Genomic DNA, 26,184 nt, shown 5'->3' with positions numbered 1-26,184 from the left:
TTAATTTGAATTTATGTCCCCTTAGGTTCGTAATCTGAACAAGTGGAAGGATCCCATCAGAATTCAGCGTGCTCAACCCATTCAAGGCCTTATACACCTCAATCAGATCACCGCGCAGGTGCCTAGTCTCCAGCCATTGCAATTTGCAGAACTTAAGCCTCTCTTGGTAAGAGGATCCCTTCATTCCCCTCACCAATCTTGTTGCCCTTCTCTGTACACGCTCAAGTAAATCTACATCCTTCCTAAAATGAGGCCTCCAGACCTGTACGCAGTACTCAAGGCGTGGCCTGACCATTGCCTTATACAGAGGGACAATCACCTCCTTTTCCCTGTTAGCAAAATTCCTATATATCATTGACAAAACCCCATGACCTGCCCTGACAGCCTGTCTGTATTGCTCAGAAAACTTCATATCTGACTGCACAATTACTCCCAGGTCTTTTTCATTTTCTACCACCTTACGTGTAGTACCACACAGCTGGTATTTTTCCCTCGGGTTACTTCTACCCATATGCAGTACTTTGCATTTGTCAATGTTAAACTTCAGTTGCCACTTCTTAGCCCATCTGCCCAAATTATCTAGATCCTGTTGCAGTAGCACACTGCCATTACTGTCATTAACAACCCTGCCAACCTTTGTATCATCTGCAAACTTCGACACTAAGCCTGATATACCTTCATCAATATCATCGATAAATATACAAAACAACAGTGGACTCAACACCGAACCCTGTGGGACTCCATTAATAACATTAGTCCACGAAGAGCAGCACCCATTGATTACCACCCTCTCTCTCTCCCACTTAACCATCCTATATATTTTATCCATTGTAGCAACTTACCCTTAATACTATTCTGCTCCAATTTGTGCAGTAGTCTTCCATGCACAACAGCGTCAAAAGCTTTCCTGAAATCCAAGTATATGGTATCAAAATTATTTTTTGCATCCAGTTCCTTTGTAACCACATCATAATAACCTATCAAATTTGTCAGACAAGACTTTCCCTTAACAAACCCATGCTGTGTCTGAATTATTGCTGCAGTCTTGTCTAGATGATTCTGCAATGCATCTTTAACCAGTGACTCCATAATTTTACCCGGAACAGGAGTTAAACTAACTGGTCTATAATTACTGGTGTCACCCTTCGATCCCCCTTTGTGAATTGAAGATACATTTGCACATCTCCAGTCCGTGGGAACCTCCCCTGAGTCCAAGGATGCTTTCATTCTTAATTATGGCTAAGGGTTTGCTTAGTTGCTTTGCCGCCTCCTTTAATATAACTGGATAGATCCCATCCACCCCAGGTGCTTTTCGTATGTTTAACTTCAACAATTTCTCCTCCACTTTGCTCACAGTTATTACAAAATCATTAAGTACCCTGCTACAATTTGATAACCTTCTGCCATTTTCAAACCTTAATAATTCCTCACGTGTGGATGTGGATGCAAAATACTCATTCGGTTTGTTTGCTATCTGAGCAGGGTCATCAACAGTCGGACCATCGATGTGAAGTGGACCAATCAGATTCATCCCCTTATTTTTAGAGTTTATATAAGTAAAGAAATCTTTGCTGTTTTTCTTAGCATCTTTTGCCAAAGATTTCTCGTAATCTGCCTTCGCCTGCCTAACCTCTTTTGTGACTTGATTTACCTTATATCTCCCATAGGCTTCTAAGTCGCTTGATAATTTATATGCATCCCATGCATTTTTCTTCTCTGCTACTAGTCTCATTAGTTCATTTGAACTAATGAGACTAATTAGGCCTAAACCTTGAATAATATTTCTTAATAGGTATGAAACTTTAGTAGCATCCACGATTAATTCCTTGAATGCTTCCCACTTAGAATTTACTGTTGGTAACATCGTCAGTTGATCCCACTGTACAGAATTTAAAAACTGTCTGAGACCACTGTACTCACCTTTACGGAAGCAAAAACCCTTTCCTTTACCCCTGATGGTAATTATATCTTTAAGTAAATCCCACATGGATCAAAAGATATGGATCTCCATTCTGCAGACTTCTTGCCTTACATAGGCAGCAGTATAGCAGCAACTTTGTGGAAGGCCAAGGGACTTTCCCGAGGTGAGAATCGGTTTTCGTTGTTTAATTTAATATTTATTTTATATTGGTTGGTTTGTTAATTAGTTTTTTTTCCCTTTCATCTCTGATACGGTAACATCAGTAGTTACCTAAATACGTCATGTGCTGTAAGTTCAATGGTGCAAGGGCGATTAATTTAATTAAGCTGTTTATTTATTGGTTAAAAATACCACACGTTTTTCTAATTTGAAGTTAAAGCATCTTTATTATTATGAAAACCAGCTACGACGACATAAGAGAATTCTAAGTACAATTCTACTGTAAAACCCTAAATATTATAGGTTATGCAATTTGTAAGTTTTATTGAAAATGAACTCTCTTTTTTATTTAAAATCAATTGTTCTGTTTTTTTCAGTTGGTAGAGAACCAGTGAAGCTACCCGTTATGGTTTTCATCCACGGCGAATCATATGAGTGGAATTCGGGTAACCCATATGACGGAAGTGTGCTGGCTAGTTACGGCAGTGTCGTAGTGGTGACAGTAAATTACAGGCTAGGTGTTCTAGGTAAGAATTTACAATTAGATATTTATATATTTGTGTGGAATAAATTTTTGGTGCCACTTTCCAGAAAACCAAAATAAGCTGAAAAAAAAACAAAAAAAAAAAAAAAAAGAGTATGTGATGTAATATAAGTAAAAGGATAGAAATTTTATTTCTCTTAAGGAGATACAGGCACTTCAAAATTTGCGAGGGGAGGTGTCCTCTTCATAAAAGGAATGCTGCATCAATCATACTAATAATGGTTCAGATAATTTTCTTAAGTGGAAATTCGTGCGGGTTAGAAGCTGTGGAATATTGAATACGAATGCGTTTTGCAACGTCTCATATTGTGAATCCCTTTGCAATGAGTTGTCCTATTCATTCGCCTCGAATAAGAAGTACTTACCCCTAAGAGGTATTTGGCTACGTTTTCTCGACTGTGCGCCGCCACCACCACCCAGCGGCACCATTTCAAAGATTACGTTTCCTTATCGGTGGGCGAGAAGGCACAGCCAACTGCACGAGCTGACAACCCAGTTGTAGCTTGATTCAACAATATTAGATGTACCAATAGGTGTAGAGTAAAAGTTCTATACATTTTAGAGCGAAAGCCTCAAGCTAGAAAATATTCACAAATAAGTGTACGTAATTCTCCTTCGGCAAAGCGCTTCTTATTCGCAGTGCAAAAATAGGGCTACTTGTTGTGAAGGGATTCACAATATGAGACTTTGTAAAAATGATGTCATTTATTTATTTATTTACTCTATTTCAAGTATACAACTTCCCCATGGTATGGAAATATATGCCACATCACCTAATGATGGCTGTCCCACAACGTTGCAGCTCACACACATGACTTTTTTTTTTTTGTTTATGATTTTACTTCTATAATGATGCCTTTTAAGAAATGTTCATTGACTTTTAACACTTTATTGGCCCATATCGCTCCTTTTAATTTCCTCATCAACAACAATAGAAGTTCTAAATGCAGTACAAAATAGCTGATCACATCACAGCATACAGTGCTGATATAGGCATTAAGTAGAAATATTTAAAAAAAGTTTTTAACAACGTTCATTAGAAAATAAAAAGAAAGAAGAAATTACTGTAATTTCGGTTCTTTGCCAAGGGAATTCCTGTCCGACATAATACACTACAATTCTTAGATGAAAGATTAAAGTTGGGTAAGAGTAATCGCAAAAAAAAAACAAAAAAACTAGAGCAATAGAATACAAAATTAATAGAATAGAGTGCAAAAGGAGTATTTATCCAATGCCAGAAAATCTTTTATTTATCCCTTTAATTTCTGTTCATTATTTTATATTAATTGTAAAATATTAAAGAAAAAATCGATCAAATTTTATAAATTATTAAATCATCACCACATTCAAGATGTTTTAGTCCAATATAATGTACAGTGCTGAGACCATTAATTATCCCAAGGGCCACAGACATCCAATTCATCGTATCTTTCTTCTCAGAGACGATGCCAAACAAGACATCAAAACATGTCAGCCTTGTGGTAACTTTCTGTCAGAAACAGGCTTACTGAAGAGCTAATAATGTCACTTCTCACATCTAGAAGTAACTTTTATGCACTGTTGATGGCCCTTGGGTAGCGCCTGTACTGTAATAAACATCTGTTTCAGGATTTTTATCCTTGCCCTTTCGCCCAAACAAAACATATATATTTGAAGAATACCCACCGCTTTAACATATTGATTATAAATACTCCCCTGCTTTTTTAATTTTTGTTTTCTTAACACCGTGCAAGTACAGTGTAAGATCATTAAGATCATTATACAGCGATCATTAAAACAAATAAATTCAGTTAAGGAATTCCTCACTTTTCTTCATAAACCTTAGAATTTCGCATAAAACTTTCTTCCTCGGTCTTTCTTCCATCCCCTCGAATATGAAGATGAAGACTAACTGCGATTCGTACGTCTGTGTATATATATGTATGTTTGTGTGCATGTGGAAATGATGTGTGGGTGTGGTAATGCATGTGGGCGCGCGCACGTGCTTAAATCCGATACTTATGCCAGAAGCTGAATAAGTAATATCCACTTTTACAATACCATTCGTGTTGCGGACAAAATGCATTTCCAGAGTAGCAAGCAAAGTATGTGTGTATGGATCATGGAGCCAATTACCATATTCAAATGAACCTACGGCGCGACATCTCCAAGAAGATAGACGACACAGGTGTCATTCTTGCTGATGGGCTCACGTCAGCCACACTTCGTAGCATCCTTTCATGTAAATTGGTTTCAAGTAGAGACGAGAAGTAAGAAAAGGCTATAGACAGCTATCAGCTTATAACTTGCTGTCAATTCAGTATGTTTCATGCCTCTTGTACTAAATTCGTAGTAAATTATTAATCTCTGTTGAGACCATGAATTACAAAAATTGAAATAATTATTTTTGTTTATTTTTTTCTGTAGACAAATGTAAATTATTCCGACTTTGCAGAGAAAATAAGCTTTTTAATTAAATTGCATAATAATTTTTAAGAAATTTCTTTATGGTCTGATTATACTGATAATCTTTCTTACTATTCATGTGAAGGCCAATTCGAACCTTGATTCCGACATATCTATAAGAACAATGCAAATTATGCGTTGTGTGGAATTTTCAGAGCTACACAAACTCAGCTTTTTTTTTTTTTTTTTGATAGTACACAGAGCAGTCAAAAGGGTTTCTTTATAACTTCCGATCCATCTTAAGGATTATCAATCGAGGCATCTGTCTAACGTTTCCTTCTGAATCCACAGAAATGGAGAAAATATTTGACTGAAGTTTCCAAAAGATTCATAAAGAATCCATGAATTAAGAAAAAAAGAAAAGAAGTTTTTCTTTTTTTTTTTTGCTTCATCTTTCTTCGCAAATATAACTTAATCGACTTTATTTATCCAAAGTAGTGATGCTCAATTTTATTCATCCAGCAATGTTATTTTAACAAAGAGCAAACTCTGTTTTATAGATAAAACAGCGGATTTTATCCCTAATATTCTTGTGCTCCCCCTTTTGGGAAAAATAAAGAGATGCTATTACACGCAGTTCCAACAAGCTGGTGAAGATACACCAAATGTTCGTCGGAATAGTAAAGAGAGACGATTCCATAAGGTTCATTGCTTAAAGCCAGTAGTGAAAATAATTAGTCGAATATAAGTAAAATGGCCTTTGTGCTCTGGATTCATATTAATATTAAAAAATCTTGTGCCACAGAGAAAAAACGTTTTACTTGTGTTTTTTTGTTCGTGTGAATATCAACGTACTTTTACGTAACATTAAACATATTTTTAACTGCAACTTCTCATTTTCTTTCCGTTCTTGTTCTGTGGCACAATAATGTTTAATATTAATATTAATTACTTGAATCTATTTTATTGATTTGATTTTTTTATGATTTAATTTTCAATATATAGGCTAAAAGTAAATAACAGTTATTCGCACGATTTGAGTGTTATAAAATATTGTTTCGTGTCTTCTGTGACCATATATATAAACACAGTATCACGTTCCTTCAGTTTGAAAATATCTGGGTTTCATTGTCTTCTACGATGGCAGGAAGTCCAAGTGGAATTTTCAGTGCTGTAGACCACTATGGGTTTTTCATCCCACAAACTGAATGTAGTGATCACTGAATGCGAAAGTGCTATGTAATAGTTTGCCTTTCGAGTACTAAAGATCACATCCGAATTTTGCAAATTCGGATGTGATTTTATACTTTGTTTTGCAACCATTTTCGAGCCAACCTAAATTTAATTAAAATCGAAACGATAAAAATTGCGAGATTTTTTTCTCCATAAATTTTCGAATGATCTCTGTATAAAAAGGAAGTATGATTCCGATGTCTAGGCATTACTCAGAGAGAAAAAGTCAGATCGACACGAAATTTTCAGTGTACTTTCTGATATTTCAAATTAAAGTTTTGGAATCAGTGTAGATTCGACATTTCTCCCCCTCCCTACAGAAAGTTATATCGCTGTGGTTGATTGAGCATTACTTGAGAAGGAAACGCCGGACCACCAAATTTTCATCGTATGTTTTATTGGTCCATAAGGAGATTAAATCCAATTCTGATTCCATAGCCTCAAAAACACTGCGATTAATTTGAAACAGCTCAACGTTTTATCCCCTTTTAGAATATTCTTCTAGGCCACTGTGGTAAATATCATGTCAACAAGTTAACCCATATTCTTTATGTAAATCCTCCCAAAAAAAACAAAAAAAAACTGCTAAACAAATCTCACTCTACAGCAGTCGAACATGTTGTGAACATCGACTGTTGCCATGCGTCCGGTTTGGATCCGGAAATTCCTATATTTGAGCTTTCTGTCTGGTAAATAAATTGAGAAAATACCGAACATGTATATATCTGGTAATCTCTAATTAATAGAATTCGAGATCCTGTTAATTTTTATTAACACATAAGGTGCAACTGCAGCATATTTTAGGTGGGATATCAGATAGTTGCAGTAAAGTGAATAAACATAACAAAAAAATAAATAAATAAAAATAGATAAGGGTTAAAGGAATATCGTACGTTAGGAGCAGAAAGAGTGGGGTTGTGACAGCCTCTCTAGCTCCCTATAACTCCCCGAAGTGGAAATTCACCGATCGCCAAGAGTCTACAACTTCCACAGAGGTCCGGCATAAGTACACACCAATCAGAATCTTCCGTCTTATTTCTTTTGTTGCTGCCGCCAGATCTAGTTGCTCACAAGAAGTGCACGTCCTAAGCTTTATTTCCATTTGTTTCTTTAAAAAAAATCCTAAATCTGCTGGTGTAACGTAGGGTACTATTTCCCCATTACTTATTTGTGATTTACTTTACTATTTTATTTAAAATTTTTCTTTTTAGTTTGTTGCTATTCTGCCTGTTTATTTTGGAAAGCGAAATCCCTTGTCCAACAAAGATTTGTGCGTTAAATTCACGCAGAGTGGCGTTCTTTCTGTTATCTTCATATCATGTTACCTGCATTAGAAGATTTCCTTTCAAATCGTATATGAAGATAACCGAAACCACACCAAACAGCGAATTTAGGCTCATGGGAGATTTCTTGTATTTCATGCAGTAGCTCTGTGGTCAAAGTCCTGCAGTTTGGGTGTTCGCAATCCCATTCAAGTGTATATAGATCATCTTCACAAGGGATGTTCATTCGCCATTAGTTGTCTACCTTCATTCGTGATAAAAAGTTTAGATAAAATGTCAGTGGCTTTGGTATCATCCGCTTGTACGAGTAATTATTTTTCGCGATCGAGTTTGTACACGTAGAACCATAAAAAAAACTCAATCGCGAAAAATCCAGCCTGCTGTAGCACGTATGCTGGTCCTGCTTCTGATCACGATACGGGTACACCACTGTCAACGAATATTTTTTTTCTGTGAGTGCGAAACCTGTAATTCCGGATTTCTGCTGGTGTACTGCTTCTTTTCTGCTACAGAGATTCATAATCAATGCACTCGCTGAAAGGGAGAGCGGCACTGTGCTCCCAACACAACGTGTCCTTATCTGCAGCATCATATGCCTTCCATTCCGTATTTACGAGAGAGAGAGAGAGAGGAATGGAACACGCATCCTCCGAAGAAAATACATTGTAGTTCCTCCATTATATCACACTTGAGACAGCTCTAAATAGATACACTTTAATTGTGGCCAGCTGGTGTATTCACCATCTTATATAGAGGCAAACCAAAGCAATGAGGACGTGGCCGCCGGGAGAATGGTAAGCTATCTGATGGACTGATCTCCAAATCGCAAAAAAATAAATAAATAAAAGAAGCCTGTATCATATAAATATTGAGGCCGAATTAGATAGCACCTCTAGAACTGCTATTATTTGTCAGATCTTTAATGAACACAGGCATATGCATATATCATGCTTATAGAAAACCATGTTAATGGGCGGTTTCTGCCAGAGACAGACTAAACAATAGCGCCGAGTATAAAAATCTTTAGGAATTATCCCATCTGGGCTACTGGATCTGCCCAAACGTGCCATGAGCCAATAAAAGATAGATTCTACTGTTACGAAGATTAAAGAAAATTAAGATAAAAATAAAATTTCTGTTAAAATTTTGGAGGTCATGTGCAGATTACAACTACAGAAATTAAAATTTAATAGAATTCAACACGAGCAAATTATGAAGCTCGCTACAGGCAAGGTGATAGCCGACAGCTAATATAATTCAACACGAGCCTTCGTCCGTTTCAAAGAGCAACAGTTGTACTTCAGAAGTTCAGTGACTATAACGCTACCTTCTCATAAAGCTAAGAAGACCTATAGGTGTAAGTCAGTATGAAAATTAAGGAAGTATAATGATTAAACCTGATTTTTTACAATTTATCTTGATTATACAGTACTAAGCAAATGATTATTCACTTAGATCCCTAGGTAGTGATGTTCAAGGATTCATCTGAATGCCTCATGTGTATATTTCTATTTCCGAAAACGGATAGGACACAGGAGAAATAATAGAGAAATCGAAATCTGAACATTGACAGAAAAATGAAAGATGCGTTTTTCTGTTGTTTTTGTAATGAATTTCAAGTGAAAATGCTCCAAAAGAGCCAGATCAGAAAATAAAAAAGAGGTAAAAGTGTTCATAAAGGAAGAAGAAATTGATGAGAAAATAGAAAGCTATTATTTTTCGGGGGTTTTTTGAAAATTACAGAAGGGAAGATGGTAAAAAATAATGAAAGAAGAACAAAGAGAGTGAGATAAAAGGAGATAAGTTAAAACCTTATTAGGAGTGACGGAAAGAAGAACAGAAGGAATCTATCGTTAGAAGAAAAATTGAGTAACTGAAAGTTTGGTCGATTATCAGCGAGGGAATGAGACGGTCATAAAATATTTTTGAAAACAAACAGCTTAGCTGGAGAGAAAACTGTTTTCTTAAGATAATCGAAACGAATTTTCCTCTCCGATAATAGAAATATTGGTAAATTATAAAATATATCTCCTGCAGTTCTGAAATAGTTGGTGATTCTTTGTTTTTAAATACTTTGCGTACGTACACTTCCTCGGTGATGTTCATATTTGTTGATGGTTTTACAGCACATTATCATCTAGGGACATATTACGCTATGTTATTATCCCTGTGTGTGTTTTCAAAGGCCAATTTGCATATTATGCCGGCTGAAAGATCGAAATAGCCCACTGGGGAAACCTACTCCCTCTGTGCTCGATTAAATGCATCCCCCATTAAAAAGGACTTCAAGAATTCCTCCACTCTTCGGAGGGATTCGAACCCAGAGCTCTTCAAATAAGTGACAAGCACCGAAGCCGATGAACTATCGCGGATGACTGCATTAAGTTCTGCGAAAAGATTAATGGAAGTATTGCGTATGCTTTTTTGGCAAAATAACATTCTCTTTACTCATTAAAAAAAGAGGAAAACACCTTTGGAACTAACAATATGCGGATAAAGAAAATCCACTCTAATTTCGTAACCAAATTTTTACTTAATGGATTATAAGTCTCTAAAAAGTCTTCCTGTAATTTAGAATTATGTATTTTTTGGCTCTCTTAAGTAAAATGTTGTTAAGTACGTCGCACGCGAAGAAAGCATTTTGCAAACTTTTACACACTTCAGTTTCAATATTTTATTATGTGGAGAGGTAGGCGTGGTTTAAAGACTCAAAAATACTGTGATGTTCGATGTCTGAAATTTTTCAAGAAGCAAATCACTCTTAAATATTTATTATCTTGCCGAAGTACGAAGTTAATAAAATTTACATTCAGTTTTCTATTTGTAAAGAGAAAATCTGTGTTCGCTAAGGAAATTCAAGGTTTTATTTTTTATTTTTGGTTGGCATAAAAGCGACATGCAGCAAAGTAAATAAAAATTTAAGGAAAATCAAACGAATGTAAATTGTATTGGAAGCATGCATGTACCTCTGATGTGTTCAGAACGTAAAAACATTGACATGAAAATATGGAACACTTTTCGTTTTGTGAAACACGCCTTTTGGTGTTAAAAATCACTGCAACGAAAAATTAACACTCAAACTTAAAACAATGCAAATCATTTTTAAAGTTTTCTTTCAGTCAGACATGAGATAAAGAAACAGTATTGCATGCTATTCATCTTGGTTGCCCTGTAGGGACTTTATGTTGAAAATGATTGAAAAAAAAATGCATTTCATTACAGAGTTACGTAGATTAGTTAATGCGATGCATTAACTAATCTGCGTAACAATGCATCACTGCTTTGAAGGAAGCCCACATCAGCAAAAGATCAATGCTGCTGCTGTGGGTCGGTGAAACGATAAAGGCGAAGGGGGGAAAGTGTGTAATCGCGAATGTCAGAAATTTCAGTGAGTTGAATAAAGTTTTCTAACCGATAACCAAACACAAGTGGCGTTACTGATGCCCAATGCAGGTCACGTGAATCTGTTATACGCAAATCTTGTAGTGGTGCTGGAATATAGAATTGTTGGTTGTAACGTGGCGTGACAAGTCGCGCCTATCTCCACCTCAGGCCACATTTTAATACAATATCATGATCGATAATGACATCAACTGCATTTTAATTGGACATAACCTCACATTTACGTAAAGTTTCCGTAGCATGCAAAAAGAAGTGGATTTATTCAAGTGTGACTGCCTGTCTTCTGCAGCTCGATGCAATCCAACAGATTTACAAAAAGCAGACGCCACTACATCAGCATACCAACATACTTTCGAGCACCAGCAGAGGATTATGTTTAAAATATGATTCTTCTTTACTCCCGCCCCAATCCCTGTAGCCGATCATTAGGGTGTACAGTTCCATTCAATGTATTCTTATCTGTCAGAGGCGGTTTCCTTCAGCGTCCGTGAATCGATAGGAGCAGTTGTGCAGCACACTGACAGGTTCAGCTCCCTCTTACGCAGATGCTTTAACAAAGGTTTGCCGGAATTCCCTTTTGAGTGATCATAATGCCGAACATTCTGTGGAAACTGTCTTACAGATCAAAGTTTAGCACGTGTTAAGCGGCTCTTTTGTTGTTAAATAATCCACACCACGGGCACTAAGATGTAATGGCAGCATTAGCTAGAAACCACAAGTTGTTTTTAACACTTCGAACGCTGTTATACGGCTCCAAGCAAAGTGGTGTGGTGTCATGCGAGACATATAATTTTCATAATTCAAATATGCAAAATACTTTGATATAACTTAGTTTAATTTAAAGTACACGATCCACGAGCTAATGATGAAAGTTTCCAAAAGAATATATTTTATTTTTCATACAAGCTTAATGATAAAGCAAACTCTTCTTTTTTCACAATTTTGTATTTTCTTTATACATCGGAATCCTCATATGTTTTATGCACAGTTTTATGTCAGAATTGCAAATGACAAAGTTACAATCAAATTAGACACAGAAAATTATAATTGGATCTATTTTTTTTTTCTCGAGGAAGGATTTTGTGTTGTATGATTTGTCATTCTCCAATTAATCATTATTAAAACAATTTATTTTATAGATTGTAATAATAATGCATTTGAAAACGCTGTATTAATTATGGAGATCTGTATATAAATCCTTCCTATTTACTCTAATTATATTTGATTGCAAAAATAAGTTAGCTAATGTACGCAGTGCGTTACATTTAACTCGAGTTAGTAATAATCCATGATTTATAACAAAACAGAACAAAACGTTTTTATGCGCACACCGAGAAATCTTCTATGAGCGGACCAAGAAAATTTCTTCTCTGCGCACCCGCCATATTTCCATTCATATTTCCATTCGCGTTGGTTCAAATATTGAACCAACGCATGGAAATAAATACAATATACGGTATGCGGATAGTCCATGTAATTTGCCTGAAAAAATAAGTAATAATCGCAAGTTTTCTATTGGTGTAATTTTGATAGAATTTGGAATTGCTAGACAAATGGTTTTCAAAGGCCCAAATTAAAATTTCATGGAAATCCGTCCACTGGGAGAGGAATTATTACATGCGAATGGTCGAATGGGCATGGTGAAGAAACTAGGCGCATTATACATATATGATAACGCGCCTAAAAAAAGAAAATGATTGATAATTTAAGCAGTCTTTATAATGACGTGGTTCATCACGTAATTACTTCCTCTTACTGACCTCTTTAATGATTTATAAACGATATTTATTAATTTGATCCAATTAAACGATATTTATTTGATCCCAATAATTTTCCTGTAATTTAGTTATCATTTCTTAATTCTTATAACGATCAGTCTTACTGTATATAAAGTTTTAACTCATTAAATAAGAATTTCACTGTATGTGCTTCAGGAGCGCCTTCTCAAAAGAGCGCACGAAACTCCTCAGAATAATCCCATTATGATTTTATTCAACGCGATTCGCTAATTGATGACCATGTAATTATTTTCAAGAGAGTTCTGATAACACGGAATTTGTGAAATGCCTCAGACTCATGAACATGCGACCATTGCGGTTCAGAGAAAGTGGAAGATGCTTTGTCGCTAGCAGTGCGCTCCAGTTTGGCGTTGCAAACCCACTGTCGCCGTTATAGCCCTGTGTAATGTAATCGTTGGTCGATGAGGCAGCCGATGCAGCTTGTTAGTATGCAATAGGAGCGGCAGCGTGTGAAATATCTTCTTAGCTCCTAATCATTCGTCGCTAAGCGAGGTATCTTTACAATTGGCCCAAGACTTAGTCTCTCGCTATCCCTTCCCCCGCGATAATATAATTCATGATCACAGGTGAACCGTAGTAGCCGTCGGATACATTTAATTTCCAGACCACACATATATAGGCGGGAGTCAAAATTACCAGAAAATATATGCAGATAAAATTATTGTAACTTTTGCACGTATTATTTATGCCTCTAGAGTGAGTTATTAAATCCACTTCAAGCTTCGGTTGATAATTCTGAAAGGAAGTTGTTGGTTTATTAGGAAAGTCTGCAGAAGATTTAAGAACAAAACTCGAGCAAAGATTTTTTTTTTTATTAACGGAAAGAAAGTTTCAGTGAAGAGGGATTTTATGGAAAATACATCGTAATTTAATTCATTGTTTTGGATTAGAATAACTGTTGTTGAATAATGGTTTAATGGCGCTCACCATGGATTTTATGACTTGACTTTGGATAAGCCAGACAACAAAGATTACTAGGGTTCAATATTTCATACTACATACATGCACGTGCCAGGGATCGGAAGGCTTATGTTTTAGTCTAAGGAATTAAAATATTAGCATAAAGGGATTAAAATATTAGCGTAAAAATAACTGCACCTTCTTAGTGTTACATTAAAAATGTATGGTTCCCCTTTTGTCGGTATCTTTCTTTTATATAGACGTTTGCGTGAAGGGTGTCAAAAACTGTGACCATAAAACCGAGGTGTCATCAAAATACTCGGGAGTTTTACAACGGTGTATCGCCTTAGATGAAACATGAGCTCAACTCATGCAACCGAGATCAAATGTCAAAGTACTGTTTGAAGTAGTAGTTTTTTGTTTCCACAGAGATTTAGTATTATCTCCTCTCCTTTCAATACTTAGTTGGCATCAAGAAAAAGGGATTTTTTTCGAAGTGTCATTCATGATTTCGGACACCAGTGGACCAAATGTATTTCATTTATTCTGAACCGCCTTGGGAAAAACTTTATCAAAATAATGTACAACATATTTTAAATCTCATTGCGCGCATTTTTTTCATTGTTTTTCTTTTAAGAGAAAGTATCTTTAACATTCAAAGATATAAGTATTAAAAACGTAGTTCCTTCGTACAGAATCAACACACGAACTGTTACTCTCATCTGTACATAGAAATTGAAACTTTGATTAATTTTATTATTTTAATAATGATAAAATTAATCTTTTTAAAATTTTAATGATAATATCTGAATTTGTTTTCATATCTGACTGTACAATAATAATATACATTAAATAAAACATCCGTCGTGGGAATACAGTTCTATTACAATACATCAGAAACATGAACAATATTTTGAAGTTGTAGTCAGTTAGTGATTTAACATAATTAAAACATTATTACACCACATTAAAATTATTGCGACTACAACAAGGACTCTGAGAACATACCAACTGCTACATGCCTATTTAAAAAAAACAAAACAAAACAAAAAAAAAAAAAAAATTCGATTACCCGTCTTCCTTGCGAGTTTCGGCACTAAGGTAGTGTGACCAGATTTATTAAACAAAACAAAAAAAAAAAAAAATGTGGACGCTTATGACTAGTTGACATGATTCGACGGTCATACTAGTTAAAACGATCCTCTTTTACTCGTTTCATTCCAACTAGCCATAACTGTTTAGCTTGATTAAAATTGTATATACAACATACAGAGCCGGTCCAAAAATTTGTTCAAGAATTATTTGCAGGGTCTTGTGGTCCTTTGCAAAACTTATACGGGGTGTCTTTGTAATAGTGATTTTTTTTAATTTTTCAAATTTTAGAGAAACTAAGAAATAATTAAATAATTTTATATTATACTGTACAACATTTTAAATACCAATAATCTTTAATACATTAATCAACAATATTATTTTGACCATTTGAGCTCTGGGCCCTGTTTGACAGAACCGCAGTTGGCTTTTGGCCAGCACTGACAACATATATATTAAAGCAACATATCAAAAACAGACGGATAATAGGAGGTGAAATTCCCAGTTCAGTCTTCCATAAAATAATATGGAATTAAAATTATTAATTCAGAAAACTTTTTAAAAGAAGCAAGTCTCTGGAACATTCTGGAATCGATAACGCCACCTGAAGTCCGTTGCTTGAGAGAGGTTTATGTGAGGTTTTATTAATCTAGAATAACCTGATAAAACTTTCAGACTTAGCAATATGTCACACACAAAGCCATGTTTATTTAACCCTCTTATGGATAAAATTAGTTAAGACGGAGGTAGGCAATGGAACAACAAACAGATTCAATCTGTAACAATTTTGTTAATCGTTACAAATTCAGTTGAAATATAAGATAGTCGAAAAAGTTAATATCATTGAATGAAAAAGAAACATCTATATTTTTATCCGTTCTTAAAGGAACGAAATTTAACTGAAAAAGCAAAAGAGAAACTCTCTTGGCTTTCATCACGTTTTTAAATGAGACGTTTTCTTCTCGCGTGATATCCATCAAGACACCAACTATTCTGATGTTTTTTACACCACAATAAGTAATTTCAACAAATGAGCTTAACGTTACAAAACCCATTACCAGGTTCTTGTTCGCACGAACAAGAACCTGGTTATGGTTTTTTAATGTGATGTTCATTTATCAAAATTATTTATCATGCTGCAGAAAATGTTAGAATAGTTCATTTCTTGATGGAAAAACGATTTTTGTTTAATTATAAATAAATAAAATACTTTGGGTAATTTTTTTTAAAGTAACTGTTCAAATATTTCCGTGCAGAACGTCAAGGAAGAACATGGGCACAGTATTCGAAGTCTTTCTTTTCTTTTCCCTCTGCTTCACACTCACGTGCACACATTTTCGCTTCTTTTCGTTTTCACTCTTTTTCCCTCCTGTTTGCTCCATCTCCGAAAGTCACTGTCCGTCATCTCCATTTCCTTTTGTCAGCACATTTCTTCAAAGCTAATTTAAAGTTCCACGATAATATTTTTAAAAGAGAGAGAGATGAAAGGTCTTGTGAAGATAGAAACAAATTTCTGCCGACACAGTCAGAGGATTATTCGTAGTGTCCTCCGTACGATTCATCGTACAATCCGTTAGCGAACTTCTGATATGTGCCATATAAGAAAGAAAAAGAGCTAACGCGAGAATTTACTGTGCTCCTTGAAAAGTACTTCTTTTATCCTCAGTTCTCTAGACAGTTTGTGATAGCACAAGCCCATTTGATAGAGCCATTGTAGCTTTTAATCCTCTTAACTCTATTTTCTTTTCTTTTACTGCCGAATGAAGCATTTTAAGATTCAGCACTTTCTGCCCTATACAAAAGATCTGCAGAGCCACTTAACAATCTACGTTGACTTTTAAATATTAGCATCGGTAGTCCTGACAAACTTTTGTTTAAAGCATAAAAAAAGTAAAGACCGCCTTGGAAAGGACTAATGAGAAGCAATTCTGACCGACTTCTCTAATCTACTTCGGTAGGACCCTCTCTGCTCTCGAGGTTATGTCAGGGATGAGTGCAGGGGATCCATACAACATATTTACACCACGTTATCGCCTAATGGTTCCTTTCTGAAACGCTAGCTCGCATTAGTAGGCAGGCCATTTTCGTGGAACGATCGATGCGAGCAAACAACGCCTCAACAAGACCTGCTATTAATGCAGACTTGCTAGTAACTGGCAGAATTCCAAAGTGCAGAAGTTCAAAACAGACCAACACATTCGAAAGAAGAACTGTCGGAGCTGATGATTGAAGAGAAAAGAACTCCTCCTAATTTCCTCAAGTGTTTCTGGGTGCGAGAATAACGGTGACGCCTTTCTTAAGGAACGAAAGGGAAACTTTTGAAAATGGTTTTAAACTTTTCCTCGGTTTTCTTCGTTTCAGAAATAAACTGCTGTATTTTGCGTATTGTAAAATTCATTTTTATTTGTTTAATGCGAAGAGTAGATGTTAATTTTAGGAGTTTTATAAATGTGTGCATTGTACGCTCTCAAGAGCTGGATAAAGTGTTCTCCCACTCTATTTGATGACTGGGAGAATCATGAGTAGATTTCTGTTACTGTCACGATGGTAATTTTTCAGAGTTGTTTGTTTGGTCATTGACATCAGACTGTGATACTTAAGTTTATATGGAATTCAAACGTTTCCTATATTTGTAGCTAGACAATACCCACTTCCCTAGAATGTCAATATCATTTAAAAACTAGTTAGCAAGGAAATATATCCATAAAAACATATCCAGATAACACAAGCAAGTTCACCACATATGCTCAGCAGCAGTTCTTACGAATATTCATATGAACTACAGGAACTAAGAAAAATAAGACAAAAATCCGTTTTTTTTTAATAAATTAATGAATTTGAACATATATTTAAAATCTTCCTTACACTTGTTCTTACCGATTTTTGGACGACATAGGTGTTTATGTACAGAATGTTAAGCAACTATGCTACAATTATTTTTTTAAACAGTGGCGTCATTGTGGGGTTTATTTTGTAATGTCTTTTTTTATAAAAAAAAAGAGAAGAGAATATTAATTGGAAATAATGAGACAAGTTTATTTTTTTAGAAGTAACAGTGGATGCAACTCTCTTTGGCCACCTTTTATTCGGTAACATAAAATTCCTAATTGCAAAAGTGGTTGTTTGTAAATTATAATAAAAAAAAATAATCAAATAAAACACTTTAGGCTCTCTAGTTGACGATCTCTTTATTAAAATAATTTTGCGTTGAAGACAATTAGCATTATCAGTTATTTTTTAATTTTAGTGAAGAATTTGTAATTAAGATTCATTTTTCTCTCTAGGAAAAGATGTTTTGTGTATTTCCCTATTAAATCCGTTCATCCCAGCAGTGAGGTGTGTGTATCGCTCTATAAAAAATAATTTTCCGTTTTTCTACATGCACGAGGATTTTGCGTTTACTTTGATAAGACTGCTTTTCGGATAATAACTTCGAATTAACCATTATAACTGTAATACTTCAGCACTTTAAGAGTGCGGTATCACATTTTGTGTAACACAATATTTAATTACGCAATTCTGATTTCTTAATTTAATATATTCGGATATTTTGTCCATAAGTTAATGATAATGTTATCACTGATGAGAGGGATTATTTCTTAATATCTGCTTTGAACATTGACTAATAATTAAATCGAAACAGTTCGCACATTTGGATAATCGCTTACTGAAGTAACTATGGTGCGAAAGGAGCATCAAGCGGTTTGGCCAATAAGCTGATGCTCCTTATTTCATTACCATGACAAATGATTTCGACAGATGGGCTCGTCTGGTGATGCTCAGCTGGTTTTCGGTCCACAGATGTATGACTAGTTCAAAAACCGAAGTGTTCAGTACTGAAAAAGTTGACGACGGACTATTTCGCCAGTCGAATTAATCATCGCCTCTGCCCGCACTGTGGACTGAAGTATTATCGATCGGAAAGGTACCCTAACCTTAGGCGAAACCGCACTGGCAAACCGACCTTATCAGAAATTATGATAAGATGCTTGAAGACTCTCACGTCAGTCTCGGGGAGAGCTTTAGCACCTGGTTCATGGCAAGAAAATGCCGTCACACTGGGCTGTGAGGTCTAGAAGTCGAGCCACACAGGTAGGATTTTGTGCTTCTCATAAAATGTTTACTTCACAACAAATCGGCAGGAAGAGTAGAGAGCAATCACATTCAGTATGTCATCAGCAAATGTTTGCTCCTGTTCTATTACTGATAATGATAAGTTTTATCTTTACAGATAACACGAGCGTTACATAAATTAAATGCCAGGACAATTAATATTGTCGCACTGGTGTTTAAGATCAAGATGAATGAGATATCTTTTTAACTAATGTATTCAATTATGATACTATAATTTATTTGACTAAGTGGAAATATTAATATATTATCTTCGTTACTAAGCACGCATTAGTGTGTGCTTTGTCTGTCCAGTTTCCATGATACTTGCTGTACTATAATGCAGTTTTCTTTTCTAAGACCGTTATACTGCATAGAATACAATAATAATTGTCTTTCAGGCTAACATTTCTGCTGTTGTTATATGGTTTTAGGCGCATCAGCGATTTAGACCATATTGTGCCTTAAATATATTTTGTTTGTAAAATGCGTGTGTTCTGTACTCAATTTGGCTGTTTGCTGAACGAAAAACCCCAAGTTTTTGGAGGAAAATATCATTGCATGATTTTTCCTGACCTGAGACCTACTAACTCAGTCACATTGTGGAAAAAAGGCCTGACATTAGCTATTGGGGCAGACAACTACATAAACTTATCTATAGAGTTCCTCCCCCAACAAGAAACAATTTTTTTTTTATTAATCTACAGATTACCTAATTTTTGCTGATTACACATCATTCATTTTATAATGATGATTATAAGACATGATATATCATTAGTTATTTTTGGCATCCATACTTAATTTAGCTATTACTACGTTTTTTAATGTGAATGTACGTGATATTATTTTGGTATATGATACCAATTTGAAACGACGATTATATTTTTGTGATCACTACCCTTCCACGCTGTTTTAAAACGGCCTAGGTCCAAATCCAGAGAGGGAAGAAGTTTTTTCCTCTTCGTAGATGAGTTAGTTGGTATCGGACCAGGACGGTGCAATGTTTTTCTATGGTTTATCGTGCAAAAGGACTAACTGGCCTCAGAATACATACAATTTATACACGCAATACACTGACTTCCATGGCCTTAGCCATATCACGAATGCTAATCAACAATAACAGAATATGCTGCTAAAATCTTCTCTCATACCAAACATTATGGGAAAATTAGAAATTCCAACATGGATAAAACCTTCTGTCTAATCCAAATAGAACAGTGTTTTTAGTGTACGAAAATCGGTTTATCCACAGAAATCAGCCGATTTTCATTGACTATTTCTTCATTAAAGAGTCACTGTGCGTAAAAACAACGATATCAATGGGTTTACGAGGGCTATGTTTCTCATAGCTTGCTGAGCGAGTACAGTTGAATACCAAATAAGAGTCGACCATACCAAACAGCAATATACCCCCTAAGTTGTGCATCAGAACAGGATCAAACGAGTCAGTTTTAACATTATTAGCTACTGGCAGACCTATATGGATATGGCGGAAGTGCATCTTGTCCAGAGTGCATTCTCTTCTGCCTGGTCCTCTAGCAGCGATGTTCTGATGTCGGTAGTTTTTTTGATACGTAATTGGTCCAATAATAACCCTTCAGCTCTCTATCAATTGTGCCACTGTATCTAAGCGTTGTTTTGAGTGGTACTAGGACACTTATGGGCAATTTGAAGACGACAGTGTATTCCAAATTCCTTAGCTTCAGAGTTGGATTTAAATTCAAACTGGAATCATTTGGAAAGATATTTTGTTAATTTCGGAAATGTTTTGGTCAAAACATTAAAAAAATTGTTTAGGGCAGTGTGCATACTCAGAAGATTGGTTAAGTTTTTATTTTACTGGCATAAAAGCAACTTTGTCAAATCACTCCACAAGAAGTATAAGAGATGAAATTTTCAGTAATCTTTAAGGGAAGTTACCACGTCTATACAAGCATGAAATAGAGGAAAAAGGAAGTATACGGACTAAAAATAAATGCTCTATATTACATGTTTGTGAATAAACATATAATTTAAATAATTTAAAATTTTCACTATTGTAAATATAATAATTTAAAACATCTGACACGTAGTTATTGTCTGATACAATCTGATTGATTGTTTAAAGCCAAGTCAGGTGGTAAAATTTATATCGCACAATGATATAAATAATATGTTAAAATATGTAAATACGTATTGTGACATTAATTTGGTGTCATACTTCAGACTCGCACATAGATAGTCATCAATTCTGAGAAAAAAATAATTGCACGATGACTATATCCTATGCGAAGTCGAGCAAAACACAATTTCCTCTTTACGATTCTGCGCAGGCTAGACTACAATGTTTCAGTTACAGACTTTATCTGATATAACGTATTTGTTGTCTGATCATTGCACGAATCTTGCCATTGGAAGTGAAATATATCTTATTGGGTAAAATTTCTTGTAGTCTGTATAAGAGGACTGACAGGCCCGCGTTATTCATGGGAATTGCTGATTTGGCTACGGTATCGGGCAAATCACTAACCCTAATCTCAATGTAACTAGGGATCCAGAAGAAGCAATAAAAGTAAGGTTCACAGAGAGCAGTTGAACCTAAGATAATACTAAAGGAGTACTATAAAGCCAGTAATAAGTTTGGTAAAATGGCCTTTGTTCTCAAAGAATCGGTATATATGAAGGGAGGTCAATAAGTATTTATCTGCACCTAAAAATATTTGAGTTGATGATTTGAAACTTAGCTAACAATTTCACCCTTCTCTCTGTATCTACCTTCTTGAGCTACAATTTTTTTCCCATCTGTGGATAAGTCCATTTAGGCCTCTTGAATAGAAATCCTTGTTTTGGGCAGAAAACCAGTGGTTCACTTCGTTAATTACCTCCTCAACAGTGTGAAACCAGCGGTCTCGTAATGGTTTCATTGTAGGGAAGAGGAAGAAATCTGAAGGTAAGAGATCAGGAGGGTAAAGTGAATGATCCAGATTTTCAAATTCATGCCTGATTGCAAAGTATAATGTAAGGGTGGCCGACAAACCACCTTGTGAGTAGGAGCATTGTCGGCTAGGAGGTGCCAAGATTGATAGCTATTCTTAACTTTCATAGGAGATTTCTATAGTATTCGCCACTGATATTGTTGCCTTTCTGGGAAGTAATCCGAAAGGATGATGCTTTTAGAGTCCCAGAAAACTGAAAACATGATCTTGTTCGCAGGCAGTTGAACCCTGGCTTTTTTGTGGGTTGAAGATGAATGTTTCCGTTGTTTGCTCATCTGTTTTGTTTCTCGGACATAGTAATAATTTTTCAGAATACCCTTTCCTCAGAAGCGTTTCAGAAGGTGTCAACAGTCTCGGAACTCATCGTACTACCATCTTAGACAGAAACCTATGCATTATGGTGCAAACAGATGCACCATAATGCATAGGTCCACGGCTAATGTTCAAGTCATTTGCTATAAAATTTATAGTCACACGTCTGTTTTCGACGACTAGATGCTCCTTGGGTCTGTGGCTGAGATGGATTATCCTTCTGTTCAGTAATCGTGCACATTGCTTCGCCCACACCTGAACTGAATTTTCCAGTTTTTTGCAGTTTCATATGAATCGTGCATGGGCAATTCTCCAAATATACAAATTTTCATCTCCTCATGGATTTGTTTTGCTTCTTTGCCCTGCAAATGAAGAAATTGTATAACAGATTGTACCTAAACCTTCTCCAGCATATCAACTTTCTTTCTCTGTGTTCATGACTCCAGTTCGGTAACTGACCGATCTTTAAAAAACAAAACAAATATATATACACTAACTTCTGGCATTTAGTAGTATATATAGCATACGTAAATGAAATCCATAACTCAAATATTTCTATTGAGTGTTAATACTTATCTACTGCGCCTCCTATAATAAACCGTTGATATTGGGGAATTCAATATACGTAGCATATATTATTCTGCGTCTGAATGCATCATTATCTATGATGCATTCAGAGAGAATATGCTTTAAAAAATGATTTCTTGAAAGGAAGAAGAAGGTCCCGCACATAATTCCTACTTTCAGCCATCAACTGGCAGGAAGTCAAAATGTTCAGCCAGGTGTACTGAATAGAGATTCATATATACAGAAGACGGTATGTCAGACTTCACCCAGCAACTAAGGGAGAAGTCGCATGTTGGAACATTAGCATGACAAGGTGGAAGGGTTTGTTTTGATAAACCTTATCTACCAGTTCAATAATATGCAAATCTTGGAACAGCACTTTTGCGCATAATGATCTTTAGCTGCCGTTGCGCCAACGTCATAAATCCTCCAAGAACAACAATTTGGACACGAATATTGAAAGGATAATTAGCATTTTTAAGGGCCGTCGTACAAGTTTCCCCATTGTAGTTCAAAAACGGATGTCCATTTAGAATAGTTTGGCGAGGATTTCAGCTTTAAAGCCTACTGTACAAAACTGTTTCCGTCAAAACGAATAATAAATGTACATTTGCTCCTACATGTGGGCTCTGGACAGACGTTCGAAGTGTTCCAGTAACAATACAGATAGCCTTCTGGCGGTCGGGATCAAGACATGAAGGTTCACTATTACTAACGGAACATATGCTGGGGACCCTTATCATAATCTACTTTTGATTATGGCTATGATGTTACCTAGGTTTTGGGCATTGGATCCTAGTGATACTAATCTGGAGATCCCTCCCCATGTACTTGCGCCGACTTCGAGGGGATAAGTAGAAGAAAACAATTTTGACTAATATCAATAGCCTGTGGTAAACAAGATAAAACTTGGAGCTAAAACTTCTAATCCGCAAACTGATCGGAAGATGATGATTTAGTTAGGAGTTCTTTTATTTTATATTAATCTTTCTCTCTACTTTGTTCTTATTTTTAATAGATTAAAAATTGAAAGTGACCCGTAGGGAAAAAAGTATGAAACAGGCACACAGAAAAGAAAACTTAAAACACAGTTTAAGTTTAATGATCTTAGTTTTAGTATCATACAAAGACATAGTAATTAAAATTACTATTTGGGAAAACTACTCAAAATTGCTATTTATTTAAGTTAACCAGCTAATATTACTGTGAGCTCTAAAGTAACAGGAGAAAAATGAAATCCGAGCGAAGAGAGGTAAAATTAAGGATCTTCTCCATTGGCTCGAATAAATATCACTAGGAGGAAAACGTTTTTTAATTTATAGAGAGACAATAATAATAATAACAACTATGGGGCTTCGCCTCCTGCTCGATTTGCTCGCCAACTCCAGCGCACGCTTTTCTACGTAAAATGTAGAGGTATGATGGAGTAATTCAAATCTTTTAAACATAAAAACACACCTGTTGAAACGCACTCATGTTCTTCCTCCCCATATTTTACTCCCATACTTTAGCTATCTCCCTCACTCATGCTTTTTTTTTCTTTTGTTCTCCATCAGGAAGCTCAGGCGACTCCTAATGGAGAGCAGCCAGAGTACTCTGGACATCCTGGCTCACCTCTCAGTGGTGGTAGCGGGCAACGTGAAGCTAGGGGCCCTGCAGCCAAGAAGCCAGCACAAACAACAGAACCCAACACTAAATTACACATGCAACACACGTCACTTTTTTGGCTTTTACAGAGGTTCTGTATTCATCACATGACTACTGATGGTGCAGATGTGGGAAAACACAGGTGGCGCCTTACCGAAACTCTATTTCACTATGATCGATTTCTAATCAGGAAATGGCCTATGCAATTTTTACCTGTGAATTTGTAATGACGTAATTTCCCCGCCCTTTCTACCACGTGACCCGCATTCCACTTCTCTCATTGGCTACCCCACCCCCTACCAAGCACAATTTTCAAGGCGGAATAAATATCATTATGTAAGTATTTACCTGCATTTACATAGGTCACTTAGGAAAAGGCCCTTTGCTTCGGATTCTATAATGCATGAGGAATACTGTTGCATCCAAAAGAGCAGGACTAAAATATTTAACTAAAATATTTACAAACTATACAAATTTTAAAATATTTACAAACTATACAAATTTTAAAATATTTACAAATATTTTTGTTATAGTTTGTAAATATTTACAAACTATATCGCGTCCCTTCATCAGCTGACACTACAATGGAACATCAAATGATGCTGTGCGTGGTCATGTATTGTATTACAGAGGGAAGCACATGCACGAGGTTGGTGAACGTTATGGAGGCAGTTTTCTTCCAGTGGAAGAAAAAACAATGTAATTATTTACCTGCGCATTTGTAGTGACGTAATTGCCACGCCATCTTCTCCCCATTGGCTCAAATAAATATCAGTAGGAGGAAAACGTTTGTAATGTATAAAGAGATATGCGTTTCTTCTATTAGAAGAACAATTAGTGAAAATGAAAAAAAAAAATCAGAAAAATTTATAATCACTGTATATAATAAAAAATTTAACTAAAGAGCTATAAAAATTTAAGAAAATTTACAATAATTTCTTACCAGCAAAATTTTAATTATAACTTATATATATAGCCAATCATGTTAAAGTGTGTGGTGAATTTCGTTTGCATTTATAATACAGAGGGCCACCGCCCTCTGTATTATAAATGCAAACGAAATGCAAATTTGAATGTCAACCCAGACGATCGACAGGAATAAACGAAACGCAAAAATGCAAATTAACTTAAACTAAATCATAAAACAAAATTCACATAAATAAATAAATATAAATTTACAATAAAGCAAAACAAATGACAGAATAAATTAAAACATAATAAATAAATCAAGGGGTATTCATGGAAACTCTTACTAAAGATTAGGATCAAAGAAACCTACTATTAAAGAAGAAGAGGGAGTAACAAAAGAAAATGCAAAGGGCCATGTGACGTCTCTATAAAAAGTAACTGTACTATAAAGACAAACCTTATTATGTCTCTAAGACACCATGAAACCGATGCAACAAAACAGTGCTAAAATTAGGTGTGCCATTATACTCGGCACGTTTGACTTCATAATCTTCAGAGTTCACAAGCGCTGATATTGTTCCTGAATAAGAGAAGCATGGGAATTCCCTGTTGTTATTGTTTTTTAATTTCATTTATTGTGAAAGTACCGCTCGTATTTTAGTAAGGGTGCGTTTCCACTGCTGAGGAGGAGTGTGGCCTTGTTTCTTATTTTTATGAGTTCATTTTATTTTCATTATTAAGGTATCTTGGTATCCAGGTCTTAGAATCACACCTTTCCAAGTATAACCTTAATTTTAACATCGTTTTGCTACACTGGTTTGTGGTACATTTAGTGATCCTTTTGTTTGTTGTATTTCACAGCTGTGAGGAGAACACATAATAGCCGAAGACTATTACTATAATTGATACCACTCATATACTCGCCTAAATCATTAAACAATTTAAG

The 26,184-nt window shown here is 35.5% G+C and overlaps 1 protein-coding gene across 1 annotated transcript in view; it reads left to right on the top strand.

Moving 5' to 3' along the window:
* LOC150091105 (neuroligin-4, X-linked-like) overlaps positions 1-26,184 on the top strand; it is a 641,407-nt gene that overhangs the window by 424,033 nt on the left and 191,190 nt on the right. Inside the window, exon 2 of the mRNA XM_090374313.1 lies at positions 2,458-2,607. Coding sequence (XP_090230439.1) covers positions 2,458-2,607 — 150 coding nt within the window. The remainder of the gene's footprint in view (positions 1-2,457; positions 2,608-26,184) is intronic.

Source organism: Mastigoproctus giganteus, chromosome 1 (assembly GCF_048544385.1).
Source record: "Mastigoproctus giganteus isolate SK-2022 chromosome 1, ASM4854438v1, whole genome shotgun sequence".
Classification (NCBI taxonomy): domain Eukaryota; kingdom Metazoa; phylum Arthropoda; class Arachnida; order Uropygi; family Thelyphonidae; genus Mastigoproctus; species Mastigoproctus giganteus.
The sequence above is the reverse complement of the archived record's forward strand: the minus strand, read 5'-3'. Positions and strand labels throughout refer to the sequence as shown.